This window comes from Chanodichthys erythropterus, chromosome 10 (assembly GCF_024489055.1).
Source record: "Chanodichthys erythropterus isolate Z2021 chromosome 10, ASM2448905v1, whole genome shotgun sequence".
NCBI classification, from domain to species: Eukaryota; Metazoa; Chordata; class Actinopteri; order Cypriniformes; family Xenocyprididae; genus Chanodichthys; species Chanodichthys erythropterus.
This window is the reverse complement of record NC_090230.1, coordinates 39,328,720-39,342,640: the sequence shown is the minus strand read 5'-3', so window position 1 is coordinate 39,342,640 and position 13,921 is coordinate 39,328,720. Positions and strand designations below refer to the sequence as shown.

The 13,921-nt window shown below is 34.6% G+C and overlaps 1 protein-coding gene across 1 annotated transcript in view; it reads right to left on the bottom strand.

Annotated features, from left to right (window-relative positions):
- The window catches only part of ubl3a (ubiquitin-like 3a), a 32,324-nt gene extending 30,186 nt beyond the window's left edge, over positions 1-2,138 (bottom strand). The window contains exons 1-2 of the mRNA XM_067397694.1: positions 1,948-2,138; positions 1,519-1,853 (exon numbers count right to left, since the gene is read on the bottom strand). Coding sequence (XP_067253795.1) covers positions 1,519-1,545 — 27 coding nt within the window. The 5' untranslated portion in view covers positions 1,546-1,853; positions 1,948-2,138. The remainder of the gene's footprint in view (positions 1-1,518; positions 1,854-1,947) is intronic.
- Positions 2,139-13,921: the final 11,783 nt, after the last annotated feature.

The window sequence follows — 13,921 nt, the reverse complement described above, 5'->3', positions numbered from 1 at the left end:
TTAAAATCAAATAACAATACGTGCCGGTGCTCTTTTAATATCTAGGCTAAAGTTTCCAAAGAAGCCTTTCTGAGGGCCAGATTTACATTTTAGTGCTACTCTACTGCTGAAACAGAAGGACAGTCAATGTGCACTGTAAAGGACAATCACATCAGCCCTCAGCGTACATTACATCAAACAGAGTCTCTGCAATGTCAGAGTGTCGGCATCCCTTGAGTTTGACAGCCAGATCAGCTGTTTGGAATATCAAAAGCATGCTTGACTAACAGGCAGGAATACAGTTTAACAGTTTGGCAGCAGTTCATGTTTGTTTTGATATTAGTTTCGATATTTTAATACACAATCAGGGCTGTATTTTATGGTTGATAAGCAGATTTTCCACGTTCTTGGATTCAAACCACTTTTAAATGGCGAATATTAGCAGCACTACCACCACCACCCACGAGTTTAGAAGTCTCGATCTATTATAGCCTTACATCACAGTGCAAAGCTTGAAATGTCATTCTAAAATAATTTAATGAGGATTAAACAGAAACTATGAAATCATCTCCCTGGACGAGCTTCGAATGTTGGAGTTTCGTTTTGATCATTCGCCTTAATTCACATTCTGAGAAATTTTTACTTGGGCAAATAGAACAGTGACTGTTTTCAAGCCTCCCTAATCACACTTCCTCATTATCACTTAGAACAGCACTATGTAAGCCATCTGATAGGATATCTTTACTCTACTGCCCTTCCTGATAGAGGTGGAATTTTGATGGTGTTAATGGCAAAAGAGCAAAAGGGGATCCAATGCATTTAATAACACTGTCTTTCGTGTCTTTCTTGGATTAATCTATTTGCAAAAGTAGCAATGAAATCAGTTGACTTTCTCTGATCTTTGACAAAAACACATGTTTTAACATATTTATTCCTTAAAACTAAAGATACATTTCTTAAAACTAACTATTATCTATTTTTTTATGTTACTAGTACTTGTTTTTAAAGTACTTTACTAGTAAATAATCCAATAATGACTTGTAGGCCTTTTTAGTTTCACTGGTACTATTCATTAGATTGTTACTAGTCAGAAAACTAATAGTGAAAAGCAACTATTCCACTGATACTAGTAACAAATTTTTATTTTAATGGGGATCTGTGGTTCAAATTTGAGCTATCCACTTCCAACTAGTATGCTTTTCTAATTGTTGCAGATAACTATTCTAGTTCATAAAAGTATTTTTTTAGTGTAACTACTCAAACTTTTCTAGTCAATTTTTGTAAAATATTGCCATTTGTTTTCAGTAACAATGGAATTTGTCAGTGTTAATAATATAGTGACTATACAAGTGAATAAGTACTACTTACTAACTGAAGTATCTATTATAAAGAATAAGTAATAGCATCTCAAGAATAGTTACCATCATTATTGGAATACTTTTTAGTAACAACAGAAAACAACTAACTTAGTAACATAAAATAGAGGAACACAACATTATAATAGTTTCCATAAACACCATTAAACCTTTTTTCCCTTACCATGTCGACAGGGATGTTGCCCGTCATCTTTGAGATGTGCTCTGTCGGATCCTCACTTTAGATTATATTCAAAGTCGTTTTTCTATGTTCAGATCGCTTAAGAAACAAAGTTTCGACAGCAGGTGACTCGTGGTAAAGCAGTTGATCATGCAGAGAGATCACTCGTCTGGTTATTCCTGTAGGTTCGCTGGTAGAGGTAGTCAAGCGCAGGCAGGAATACGTTCTTCTTTTTCAGATAGGCTTCTGACTTTTTGCTTTTTCATGATATAAACTTAAAAACAGAGGAAAGAATAGTTTCTGGATTTTACATTTATGTGGGAGGACCCCCTCCCATCCTGAAATAAAAAGGATATATATTAGGAAAATGTGCCTACGCCATAAGAAAACAAAATAATACTACAATTCAGCCCTTGGTTTTTGCAAATATACCGGGAAATGAATTCCCCGGACTCCGCAATAAAAAATAGTCGCCTGGAAAGAAAAAAAATGCTGTAATTCGACGGTTTTTCAGTCTTATATCCGTCTTCGTCTGCGCTCACTCTCTGCTGTCATCCTGCCTCAGAAAAACATGGCGGCAGTTGACGGGGGGAAAGGCTGAACGGGGGAAACCGGAGCTGGTGAGGCAGATAAAAACGGCGCGATGTCGATCGGTATGTATGTGTGTGCGCGGATGAATACGCCCCCCAGCAGTTAAAAGGAAGAGGCGGAGAGAGAGGCGAGCCCACGAATCCATGCGCGTCCAGATACGTTTCATTATAAACGAATTAGTGGGATTTAGGAACTTTTATCAAAATGCTTTATGCTTAATCCTTTTCAAGGGCAAACATTTTTAAAATCACAATCAGCCTAAGTGTTCAGTTTTATTTTGTTACTCAGCTATTTACCACATAGGCTAGTTCTCTCATAATAACCATAGGTCTAGTTTAACTGGCTTTTACTAAGACCAGAGTAACCACAGGTAAAACCATAGATGGCTCCTCTTTGGTTACATTAATGCAACTATGATTTATTCCCTGCTAAAAAAGCCTAAAATGGTTTAAGCTGTTCTAAGCTTGTCTCACAAGCCTTGCCAAGCTGTTAGTCAGCTGGTTTAGCTGGCCAACAAGCTGGTACCCTAACCTAACCAGCTGAAAAGCTCTCAAAATCCTTCTTAAACCAGCCGACGGTCCAGCAAATCATTGTAAGATGGTTTAATCTGTTTTTCAAGCAAGATATGGAATGTTATGAAAAGTAAAGGGGTCTTGAACCACTTCAAATGGGTTTATTTTAACTAAATAAATAAGTAGACATGAAATTGACCAATTAGAAGCAAAAAGCACCCCCTAAGTTATAATTTCTGACAAAACACATTGTTATTAAAGTAAAAGCATTTTATTTTTTTTCTGTGGACATACATAGGCTATCTTGTTTTCATTGATGACATCATCAAAAAGAGCACATTTGTCACATGACATTTCATGTGTACAGGAAGTATAAAAACAATAACTACCACTCACAAAAAGATGTTGATTTGCTTTTAGTTTAATTTCATTTAACATCTAGGGTTATCAAGCACCTCAGTTTTTTTTTTTTTTTTTTTTTTTATTATTTATTTACATAATTTAAACTTTTGTGAGTTTAACCTACATTTTATGTTTTGGACTCATCTTACAATATTAATGTAAATTGACTTTTGCATGTGCTTTTTGCTGTTTTATGAATAAATGTACATAGAAAGTTAAGCGCTGTGAGTTATGCCTCAGTGAGTGTGTGTGTGTTTGTGACATATCAGGACACAAATTTGTATGGGTATGAGAAAGTAAAAATGTGCACAGTTTCCTGTGATGGGTCGGTTTAGGGGTAGGGTTGGTGTACAAACCTGTGTGTGTGTGTGTGGCCCAGTCTTGGAAGCATGAGGTCTAAATATCTATTCTGTTGACTCTACCTCTATTGTCTTGCACGGTGTTGAGAGGAATTCATCCTGACGTGGGGTGTCAGACCTACAGATACTCAAGAGGATTAACTCTTTAATCTGTCACTGATTCTTCTATGCTACATCCAAAAACACTTCTGTTCTCCTGTGTGCCATTTCAGTCTCCTGTCAGAACAAAATACTGGCACAAATGCCATCAAAACCACACAATGGGTGAATAAATATAAATATGCAGGGGTTCGAAACAGGTCTGGTTTTGTGGGGGGAAGGGGAACAGTTGGGTAGACTGAGATCGTAATCTATTTGTGATTGTGTTGACGCTCAGACAAACATGTAACTACTTCCTTTGTTTGATTGTGAATGTTAATCTGTGTAATAGTGTGTTTACATATAGAAGCCATTGAGTACAAACTCAGACGAGGCTGAGGGACCTGACGCACTCTCTCACACACACACACACACACACACACACACACACACACACACACACACACACACACACACAGGGAAATCAATTACTATGGATTAGATGTGACAAGGTCCTGGGATTGACTGACATAGGAAGCCTTCTCTGTTGCAGACATAAGAGCGTATAGGTAGAGCTAAAGTGAGATTACGTCCAGAATAAGCACAGGTGCTCTGAGTGGCAGCTTAGTGCTGTGGGACCAGACCGGAGGGTTTTACATGACTGCCTTTGATAAACAAACACTTTCCAAACTACTGTTAGAGTTACATGCATTCCTTGAAGCACAAAGAGTGCATTATCAACATGCTGCTTGGTCCTTCTGGTGTTTGTTGTTTTGTATTTGCAACTTATGACATTCTCACAGCTTTGAGAAACTGAGAGACGTTCTATATGCATTAGTCACAAAGGCCATTTCAGATAGGGAGATAACCCAGAGGAAAATGTTATTGCTCAGGGATTCAAATGTTATACCAGGAGATCTAAATTTATGCTTTAAATAGAAGCGCTGTCTCAGATGCTTCTCCTAATATGATCAATCGAATTAGACAATTCATTGCATACATAATAGTAAGGTGCAGGGATGATGTCAAATCCCAGAAGGCTAATTCTCCACTGCTTCCTTTGCGATTTTCCCATGGGTTTTAATAATAGGGGTTTTCAATTTATGAGTAAAATAAAGTCTGTGGTAAACATAAGTTGACAAGTCAAGTCAAGTCACCTTCATTTATATAGCGCTTTATTTATATAGCGCTTTATTTCGAATTAGTCTTCCGGGTTTTGACGTCATCCCTGCACCGCATGATATAAAATGAATGCAGATTGTGTAACTCACATAATTTGATTAGAAATATTTAAGTTATAATGAAATATCTGACATTCAATCAGACATTGGTAATTTTCCTGATTAAAATATTTTTTCTGAAAGGTAAACATGTAGTATTACTGGTCTCCTTTTGTTGTCCATTTAACCTTATGCTGCCTAGGAGAAGCTGGGATGTTAAAAAGAGCTCATTTGTGATTTTTATTTTTACAGGAAGAAATAAAATGATACATACAATACCATTCAAAAGTTTGTGGTCAAGTTTTTTCCAGTCTTCAGTTTCACATGATACTCCAGAAATCATTCTAATATGCTGATTTGATACTCAAATATTTCCACTTGTGCTGCTTAATACTTTGGTAGGAACCGTGATAATTTTTAAGGATTCAAAAAAAAAAAGTTAAAAAATAAAAAACAGCATTTATTTGAAAAATCTTATGTAATATTATGTCTTTACTGTCACCTTTGATCAGTTTGTCTTTGCTGAATAAAAGTATTTACTTCTTCAAACAACAAAATCTTTTGAATGGTATATACTGGACAGGAAAAATTCTTTAACATTGTATTTGCACTTGTCTTTCTGGTTGATAATTAACATTTTAAAAGTTGGCTTTTAGACTGCCTTGAACATTGATCCTTGACTCAATATTCACAATAATAATGTAAACAGTTTCTGCTTCCATCAGAGATTCACAATAAAAAGTGAGGAGCTAATTTAGATATAAGTTATGTATTTATAGAGGTGTGCGCTTATGTGTGTGTGTAAAACTGTGGTTAGTCTCCCATTACATTATTTCTAAACATAAACCTGTTTATGCCTTCCTCATCACATGTCTGAACATTTCCATGAAGCTTTTGACTGTGTTAGTTTGGTCTGTGTCTGAATGATCATTTGAAGTACAAGTACCACAGTTTTTACTGTGTGACTATTGCCCAAATCATCATGGCAGCCACCATTTTCTGTTTTTCTTTCCAGCTCATAGCTGGGTACTCCCTAAACATTTCCACTGTTTCAGTCGCAGCTTTGAAACTGGCCATTCATAATGCTCCTTAAAGGTGTAATTCATCTGAAATTGCAAATTCTGCCAGTATTAACTTACCATCACATTGTCCCATTGTATGAGTTTTGACAAACTGAATATGACTTTCATTCTTCCGTGGAACACAAAACGAAAGTTCACGCAACTCATTTCCATATGAATTCTGTCAAGGTTCAAAAATAAGGGCATAACAACACAAAAAGCTATCATGTGTCTTCAAAAGACCTGGAATATAATATATAAAGCAACTTTTATAATACTTTCAGTGTGTGTTTTTTCTTTTAAAGGGATAGTTCACCCAAAAATGAAAATTCTGTCATCATTTACTCACCCTCATGTCGTTCCAAACCCATAAGACTTTTGTTCATCTTCTGATGAAATGAAGATATATTTAATGAAATTGAGAGCTTTCTGTCCAACTACCATTTTGATGCTTCAAAAAGTTCATAAAGGATCGTAAAACCATGAATTGAGTGGTTCCATCCAAATTTTCTGAAGAGACACAATCAATTTATATGATTGAATTTAGGCTCTTATTGACATATAAACATTGAACTAACCCTTTAAGAGTTTGACGACCCATTCACAACCATTCATACTGAGAACAGCCTAGAGATTCTGCTAAAATTTTGTGTTCACAGTAGAAAAATGTCATAGGAATGATATAAGGGTGAGTAAATGATGACAAACACACAGAAAGAAAAATTTATTACACCACATTGCCTTTTAAAAGAGTCGGTGAGACAAGGGAGCATTTCTGCTCCACTGAATCTTGGTGACTGCACAGTTTTTAACCATTCCTGGATTCAGTTTAGGTTTCATAACATGGCTTTTACAGTAAAGCCTGTGTAAAGTCCAGCCAGACACAAGATAAGTGCACACAAGGCCGGGTGTGGCCATAATGACAGTGTTACCTCAACACAACAACAGTGATAAATACACTGTATTATAAAGGGTGGAGGCACACAGTGTATGTTTCATCTGTTTGAAACGGAGCCCTACATGAGGGCTCATGTTTACATTTTCCCATGGAATCCTCAGTGGTTTTAATAGTTAATGTTGTCTTGCAAACAAACTCCTCTCACAACCTTTAACCAGAAATATTCGACAAACTCGACAGATGTTACTCCATGTGGCTTTTTCCATCAGCTGTGACATCATTTGCTGACATCATGTGGGCAGCCCTTTCTAATACCTCTTAAACCCACCTCATTTGTGGATAAAAATCCCACATTATCCTGTAGCTGTAAGGGTTGTTGTGACCAAACACCTTGACACCTCATTTAGCATTATTTTGACACTGTTGATGGTGACAGGAAGCCGCAAATAACCAAACCACCTCACAGGACCTCAATTAGCATTGGCGTAATGAGAATCCTCTCGCAGGTCTAATATCGATCATTATCTAAATGAGGCCTCAAGTCACGTGTGGTCACAAGCAAGTGAGGATTTCTAGATTTCAACAAAAGGTGTCAAAGTTTTTCTTGTAAGTTGATCTGAGACAGGATCAGGATTCAGGTTAGGAAGCAGGTTCTAGATCAAAAGAAAGAATTGCAATTATTATTGGGAACATTATCCAGGCAGATGGCATACGGACCTCACGTGTTAAACACAAAGACAGGCCTTGAAGCATTAGAGGGAGTATTTTACTCTTTGTGTCAAGGTTATTATAGTTAACTAAAACCAGATCTTTAAAAAAAAACTTAATTCAAATAAAATAAAACACATTTTATTTCAGCTATAGTTGTCAAAGTAACATTTTTCATTTTCAATTAGTTTAATTTTGATGCACTGCAAAAAAATTCAAAATGAAAAACAAATAAAAAAAAAAACATGATACTGATGTAAACAAGGCTTCCAACTTACTTAGTCATGTCATTTATTAAAGGTTTAGTTCACCCAAAAATGAAAATTCTGTCATTTATTACTCACCCTCATGCCGTTCCACACCCGTAAGACCTTTGTTAATCTTCGGAACACAAATTAAGATATTTTAGTTGAAATCCGATGGCTCAGTGAGACCTCCATAGGGAGCAATGACACCTTCTCTCTCAAGATCCATAAAGGTACTAAAAACATATTTAAATCAGTTCATGTGAGTACAGTGGTTCAATATTAATATTATAAAGCGACGAGAATATTTTTTGTGCGCCAAAAAAAACAACAAAATAACTACTTATTTAGTGATGGCCGATTTCAAAACAATGCTTCATGAAGATTCAGAGCACAAATGAATCAGTGTATCAAATCAGCTGTTCGGAGCGCCAAAGTCACGTGATTTCAGCCGTTGGCAGTTTGACACGCAATCTAAATCATGATTCGATACCAGAGGTGGGAAGTCCAGGGGTCAGACAGTAAAAGTCCTGCCATATTTTTATTCCACCCACTGAAGAATTAATGAGATAAATAAGTGATTAATTGAGTGATGATTGACAATTATTGAAGACACCTGATGATAACAAGCAGAATCACCAAAGGAGAAAATCACTATTTTTAAGTTACCATCATCGAGGTCAGGGTTTGTTTTGGTTGAGCTCTTGACCCTTGACTTTGTAATATTAGATTTTGTGTGGGCAGTTTTAACTGTATTAAATCTAACCCAACAAGCAAAATTAAAAGATGATCAGGTAGTGTTGGTTATGTTTACACGTAATCAATATTTGATCTGAATTACTGAACTCATTTAGAGCCCAAGTTTAGTTAGATTTACATTGATTACAGAAGTATTGTGATTCTACAGCAGATCAACTTTTATAATAATAAAAGTGCTGCATGAATAAAATATGAACTGAATTGTCTTAGTAATTTTCTTTATTCTCACTATTTAAATGTTGCCGTTTTTCTGTGACTTTTTAGTAGCTTGTTTTCTATTGTTTAGAGTTGATCTGTTTATCAGAATATATGTTGCTGACATTCATACACTAATCAATAATGTAAATCTAACTTACAGATTGTGCTCTAAACGAGTTCAGTGATTCAGATCAAATAATGATTATAAAAACATAACCAACACCACCTGATCATCTTTTAACTTTGCTTGGCTGGTTGACTTTAATACAGATAAAACAGCCCAAACAAAATCTAATACTAAAAAGTCAAGGGTCAAGAGCTCAACCAAAACAAACCCTGACCTCGATGATGGTAACTTAAAAATAGTGATTTTCTCCTTTGGTGATTCTGCTTGTTATCATCAGGTGTCTTCAATAATGCTCAATCATCACTCAATTAATCACTTATTTATCTCATTAATTCTTCAGTGGGTGGAATAAAAATATGGCAGGACTTTTACTCTCGGACCCCTGGACTACCCACCTCTGTTCGATACACAGATTCATTTGTGCTCCGAATCTTCCTGAAGCAGTGTTTTAAAACTGGCCATCACTAAATAAGTCATTATTTTGTTTTTTTGGTGCTTCCAAAATATTCTCGTCACTTTATAATACTAACTGTACTCATGTGAACTGATTTAAATATGTTTTTAGTACATTAACGGATCTTGAGAGAGGAAGTGTCATTGTTCCCTATGGAGGCCTCATGGAGACATTGGATTTCAACTAAAATATCTTAATTTGTGTTCCAAAGATTAACAAAGGTCTTATGGGTGTGGAACGGCTTGAGGGTGAGTAATAAATGACAGAATTTTCACTTTTGGGTGAACTAACCCTTTAATATCTGATGATTACGTGGTTTGTTTGAACAGCAGTTTTACATTTTTATGTTCTTCATTTCATTAATAGTTGCATGAAGGAAGGACTTATGGCTTGATTCAAGTTTACTGAAAGAATTTGAGATTTAAACTTTATACGTCCATATTAAGGGAATATTTAGGGATTGAAATGTAGCCTGGGGGCTCACAGCATTCTGTTTATGTCTGTTGGGCGTGGGGTGTTATATCATCGAGAAGAATGTCTGGCTTACTGTTTGTTAACAAACAATGTTGATTAGGTCTGATATTGTTTAGCTGTCTCTCCCCTTCAGGGATATCCTGTATCTCACTAACAATGTCAGAGCAGTCGGACAGAGCAGAACAAGTTGGTCTGATGAGAGGGAGACCCATGTGATTTGAATTTTAGCCCTGCCTGATTATGGCCTGCAGCCCAGAAACAGCAGTTCTGTCCAGTGATGTAGGACAACATACATTTGTTCTTCCCAATTTGTATACTAATTAAAATTTATTTCCAATGAATTACAATATATAAAACATTATAGTATCATTTATATAAATATACTACAATAAACCTAAATTTTATATGTATGCACTGTAAACCCAAACAGTACTAGTAACTTATAACGATTAAGTACGCTGCAATTAAAGTCTATTAAATCACTGATGCAACTAAAAACAAATTTTATTTTTGTGTAGCTCAACATTTTTGAGTAAAAACTACTATTTTTAAGTTTACTGAGCGATATAAAGTGACATCATTCATGTCACATCGTTGCCGATGTTACTGACGTAACTGACGTTATCAGAAGAATCCATTTAACATTAAACTGAGTTGCAGCAGATTTCAAGTTCCCAGCATGCTTTGCGTCACACTGTGCAAGGAGAATAAATGTTGAAATTGTTATTTTGTGTGTTTTTGCACAAGATTACTACAGGGGAAGATGTGTTATTGTTTTTTGTTCTGTTATTTTGGTATTTAAAGGTGTTTCTGTGATGTTGAAGTTTTGTAGGGTTACCATCATGGTGAAGAGTAGTGCCTGTGGTTAGGTCGAGAATGGGATGCCAAAATTCAAGGCTACATATAATGCATGATGATTAACAGCTCATGCAAGTAAATAATGATGGTCTGTTTGATGGTTATATTAATGCATGCTGGTGTGTGCTGAAGCCAACTAACACTTAACTGTGAAAAATAAATTGGTTTTCAATATTTCAATTAAATTGTAATTACTAAATTTGTGTAGTATAAAATAATTTTTTAAGTTCTACTAAAATAATCTTTGAGTTGTTTACTTAAATGTTTTGAGTATTCTGAACTCATTGGGTTTTACAACCACTGCATCAAATTAATTGAAAAATTACATATGGTAAACAATAGTTTTAAGTACAGTGGACAAACATTAAATAAACATTTTTAGTTTACTTAATTGTTACTTATAATTATTGTTTACTTTGAGTTGCTTTACTTAAATTTGAGGTAATCTGTGTCTATAATAATTTTGAGTATTCTGAATTTATCGAGTTTTACATTGTATATATATATATATATATATATATATATATATATATATATATATATATATATATATATATATATATATATATGTATGTGTGTGTGTGTGTGTGTGTGTTCAGAATACTCAAAATTTACAATATTGTGTGTAATATATATTATATATATTACACACACACACACACACACACACACAATTATTCCAATTGTTATGTTACAATTAAATAATATTAATATTACACATACAAGTAACCTACATACATTTATTCTATGATTTTAATAAAGTTCCAATATATATATATATATATATATATATATATATATATATATATATATTATATATATTATATTATATATATTATATATATTATATTATATTATATTATATAATATATATATATATATTTTATATATATATATATATAGTAGTGGCCAAAAGCATGTCTGGAGGGGATTGGTTTGTGGATTTGGGGTTTTAAGCACCCTTATTGATGGTTCAATTAAACCATCAAAATGAGAGGAAAATATTTGATATCTTTAAATATTTTTAATGTGAGGGAAGAACAAAACTTTCTTCTAAACTTAGTAAAGGTAATAAAAAATTATAGAAAAAATACAGCTACAGTTTTTATTTTACTATGCAAAAAAACAAAATGCATAGAAAAACAAAAAGCTCATAGGAAAAGCATACATTGACTAAAACATAATCAACTATTGACATTTCCTTGGTTCTCTCGGTTTTAGATGTGTTCATAGTTTCTATGTGACACCCTGGCCAAAAATTGTGTCCACTCAATTTGGCATGTTTCATTGAGTTAACACAAATAAAACAATTGACTCCAAGCTCCAATACACAATATGCTTACAAAATCTTTAACAAATATTAAATGTTTATTCAAATTATTAAAAATGTATAATGTTTATTTTCCTAGGCCAGACATCTAACCCTAACCAAAATTATATTTAATGTTCCTATAATATTACACATTTTATAAATTCTATCAATCTAGTTATACACTGTAAAGCTGCTTTGAAACAATTTATATAATAAATTATATAAATAAAGGTGACTTGACACAGATAGATAGATTTCAATAAAATCCAACAAAGATTGAATGTTATTACCAATGTAGGGCTTTCTAAACCCGTCCCACAGGGTTTCAAGCAGATCATATTACAGTGTGTATTCATTTCATGAAACTCTGTTCTCTCTAAGACACTGGGGGTCACATGTGTAAGACAGGAAATTTGGTGATGAAGAGCAACAACCAACAAAAGCATCATCTCTTGGGACACATTATAAACTGCAACACAGCTGAGGTCTGAAACCGAGAGCAGAAGCACACAATGCAAAGAAGTATCAAATGCATTACGGTAGCCAGCTTGAAACTCTCCTTCCTCTGAAAACCACCAGATTAACTTTCAAAACAGCATAAAATCATATGCTACTGCTGAAGGTCATGTGAGTTTCTCAGAATGCAGTACATGAAATGGTGAATATTCCAACCCCCATTCTAAAACAAAACACAAATATTCACATAAAAGGCATTTCTATCTTTAGTAAAGAGTTTACATGTGGCTGCCCAACAGCAAACATGATCAAATGCTTCCATGTGAATACAGTGTCATTAATGAAAGAATAAATGAAATGTAGAGTTATGTAATGTACACATCATGCTATCTAAATGCAACAGATGTAACTACTCAGCATGGTTATCAAATAGATAAAATCCATTAAAGCATCTACATCTGTCTGGGGCCAGATGCTGTGGAGGAGTAACTGATCAGAGTCTGTACCATTAAATCTTCAAGTCCACATACGATATAATCTATATCACTAAATGCATTTGGTGATTATGAGCAGGCAGTTATGGAAGGCTAAAAATAGGTGCATTTGACATCGTCCAGAACATCTGCCTTTAATCCAACACCTTATATTAGCAAAAAAGGGCCAAACTACAGCTACAGTATATAACCCCCACTGTATAACCGAATATAATTATGGTGTTGATACACTGCGTTCCAAATTATTATGCAAGTGACATATCAGTAAGATTTCAGTAGAATAGACATTCAGATTTTAGTTTTTCTAAGAAAATGTTTGTTTGTTTATTTATCCATGTCTTTTTAGATAACTGGTATCAATCTCAGACAAAATAATTTGCCAGGTCTATAGAAACCCTACTTAGAGGTTGTAAGTTCTCATGCAATATGGGGAGGAAGAAAGATCTTTCTGAAGATGAAAAGCATGAAATGGTGCAATGTTGAGCAAAAGGCATGAAAACAACTAATATTGTGTGAAAACTGAATGGAGATTATCAAATTATCATAAGATTTGTGAGTGATTTAGAGCACAGCAAAACTCGGTAAGATAAAGGCTTATTGATGAAAGTCCCTGTCAAAAAAAATAATTTTATTAAAAGGGCAGCTATAAAAAAAGCCAGTGTTGAGCAGCAAACAGGTATTTAAAGCTTCTGGTGCCTCTGGAGTCTCAAGAAGCTCTCCATGCAGGTTGGCAGTTGTGCGTAAAGATGCATTTTAGACACCACAAACCAAACCTAACAAAGAGAAACATTTACAGTGGGTTTACAAATACATTTTCAAACAGTTTTATTGCTGTGGTGTTTTTTGCAGCATGGGATAGTGCATAGTGCATTGCATTTCAGAAGGCACTATCCTCTTTTTTATACTATAGCTGAAAATGGTCAGTTATGAACTCCATATATCTTGCAAAAGTCATTTTAATACCCTCCATCTCACTTCCCAAAATTCCAGCCCAAATCATCACCCGCCAGCTCCCTACTGACGTCGCAGTCTTGTTGAAACGTGGTGGCCATTCACCAGCCATCTAGAAATCCATCCATTTAGACCATCCATTGTAGTACGGCATTAGTCAGTGAATAAAACTATTTAAAAATGAGTCTTCATGTGTTTCTACACCCACTGTTAATGTTTCTCTTTGTGAGCTTTGGTTTAAAGTGGCTG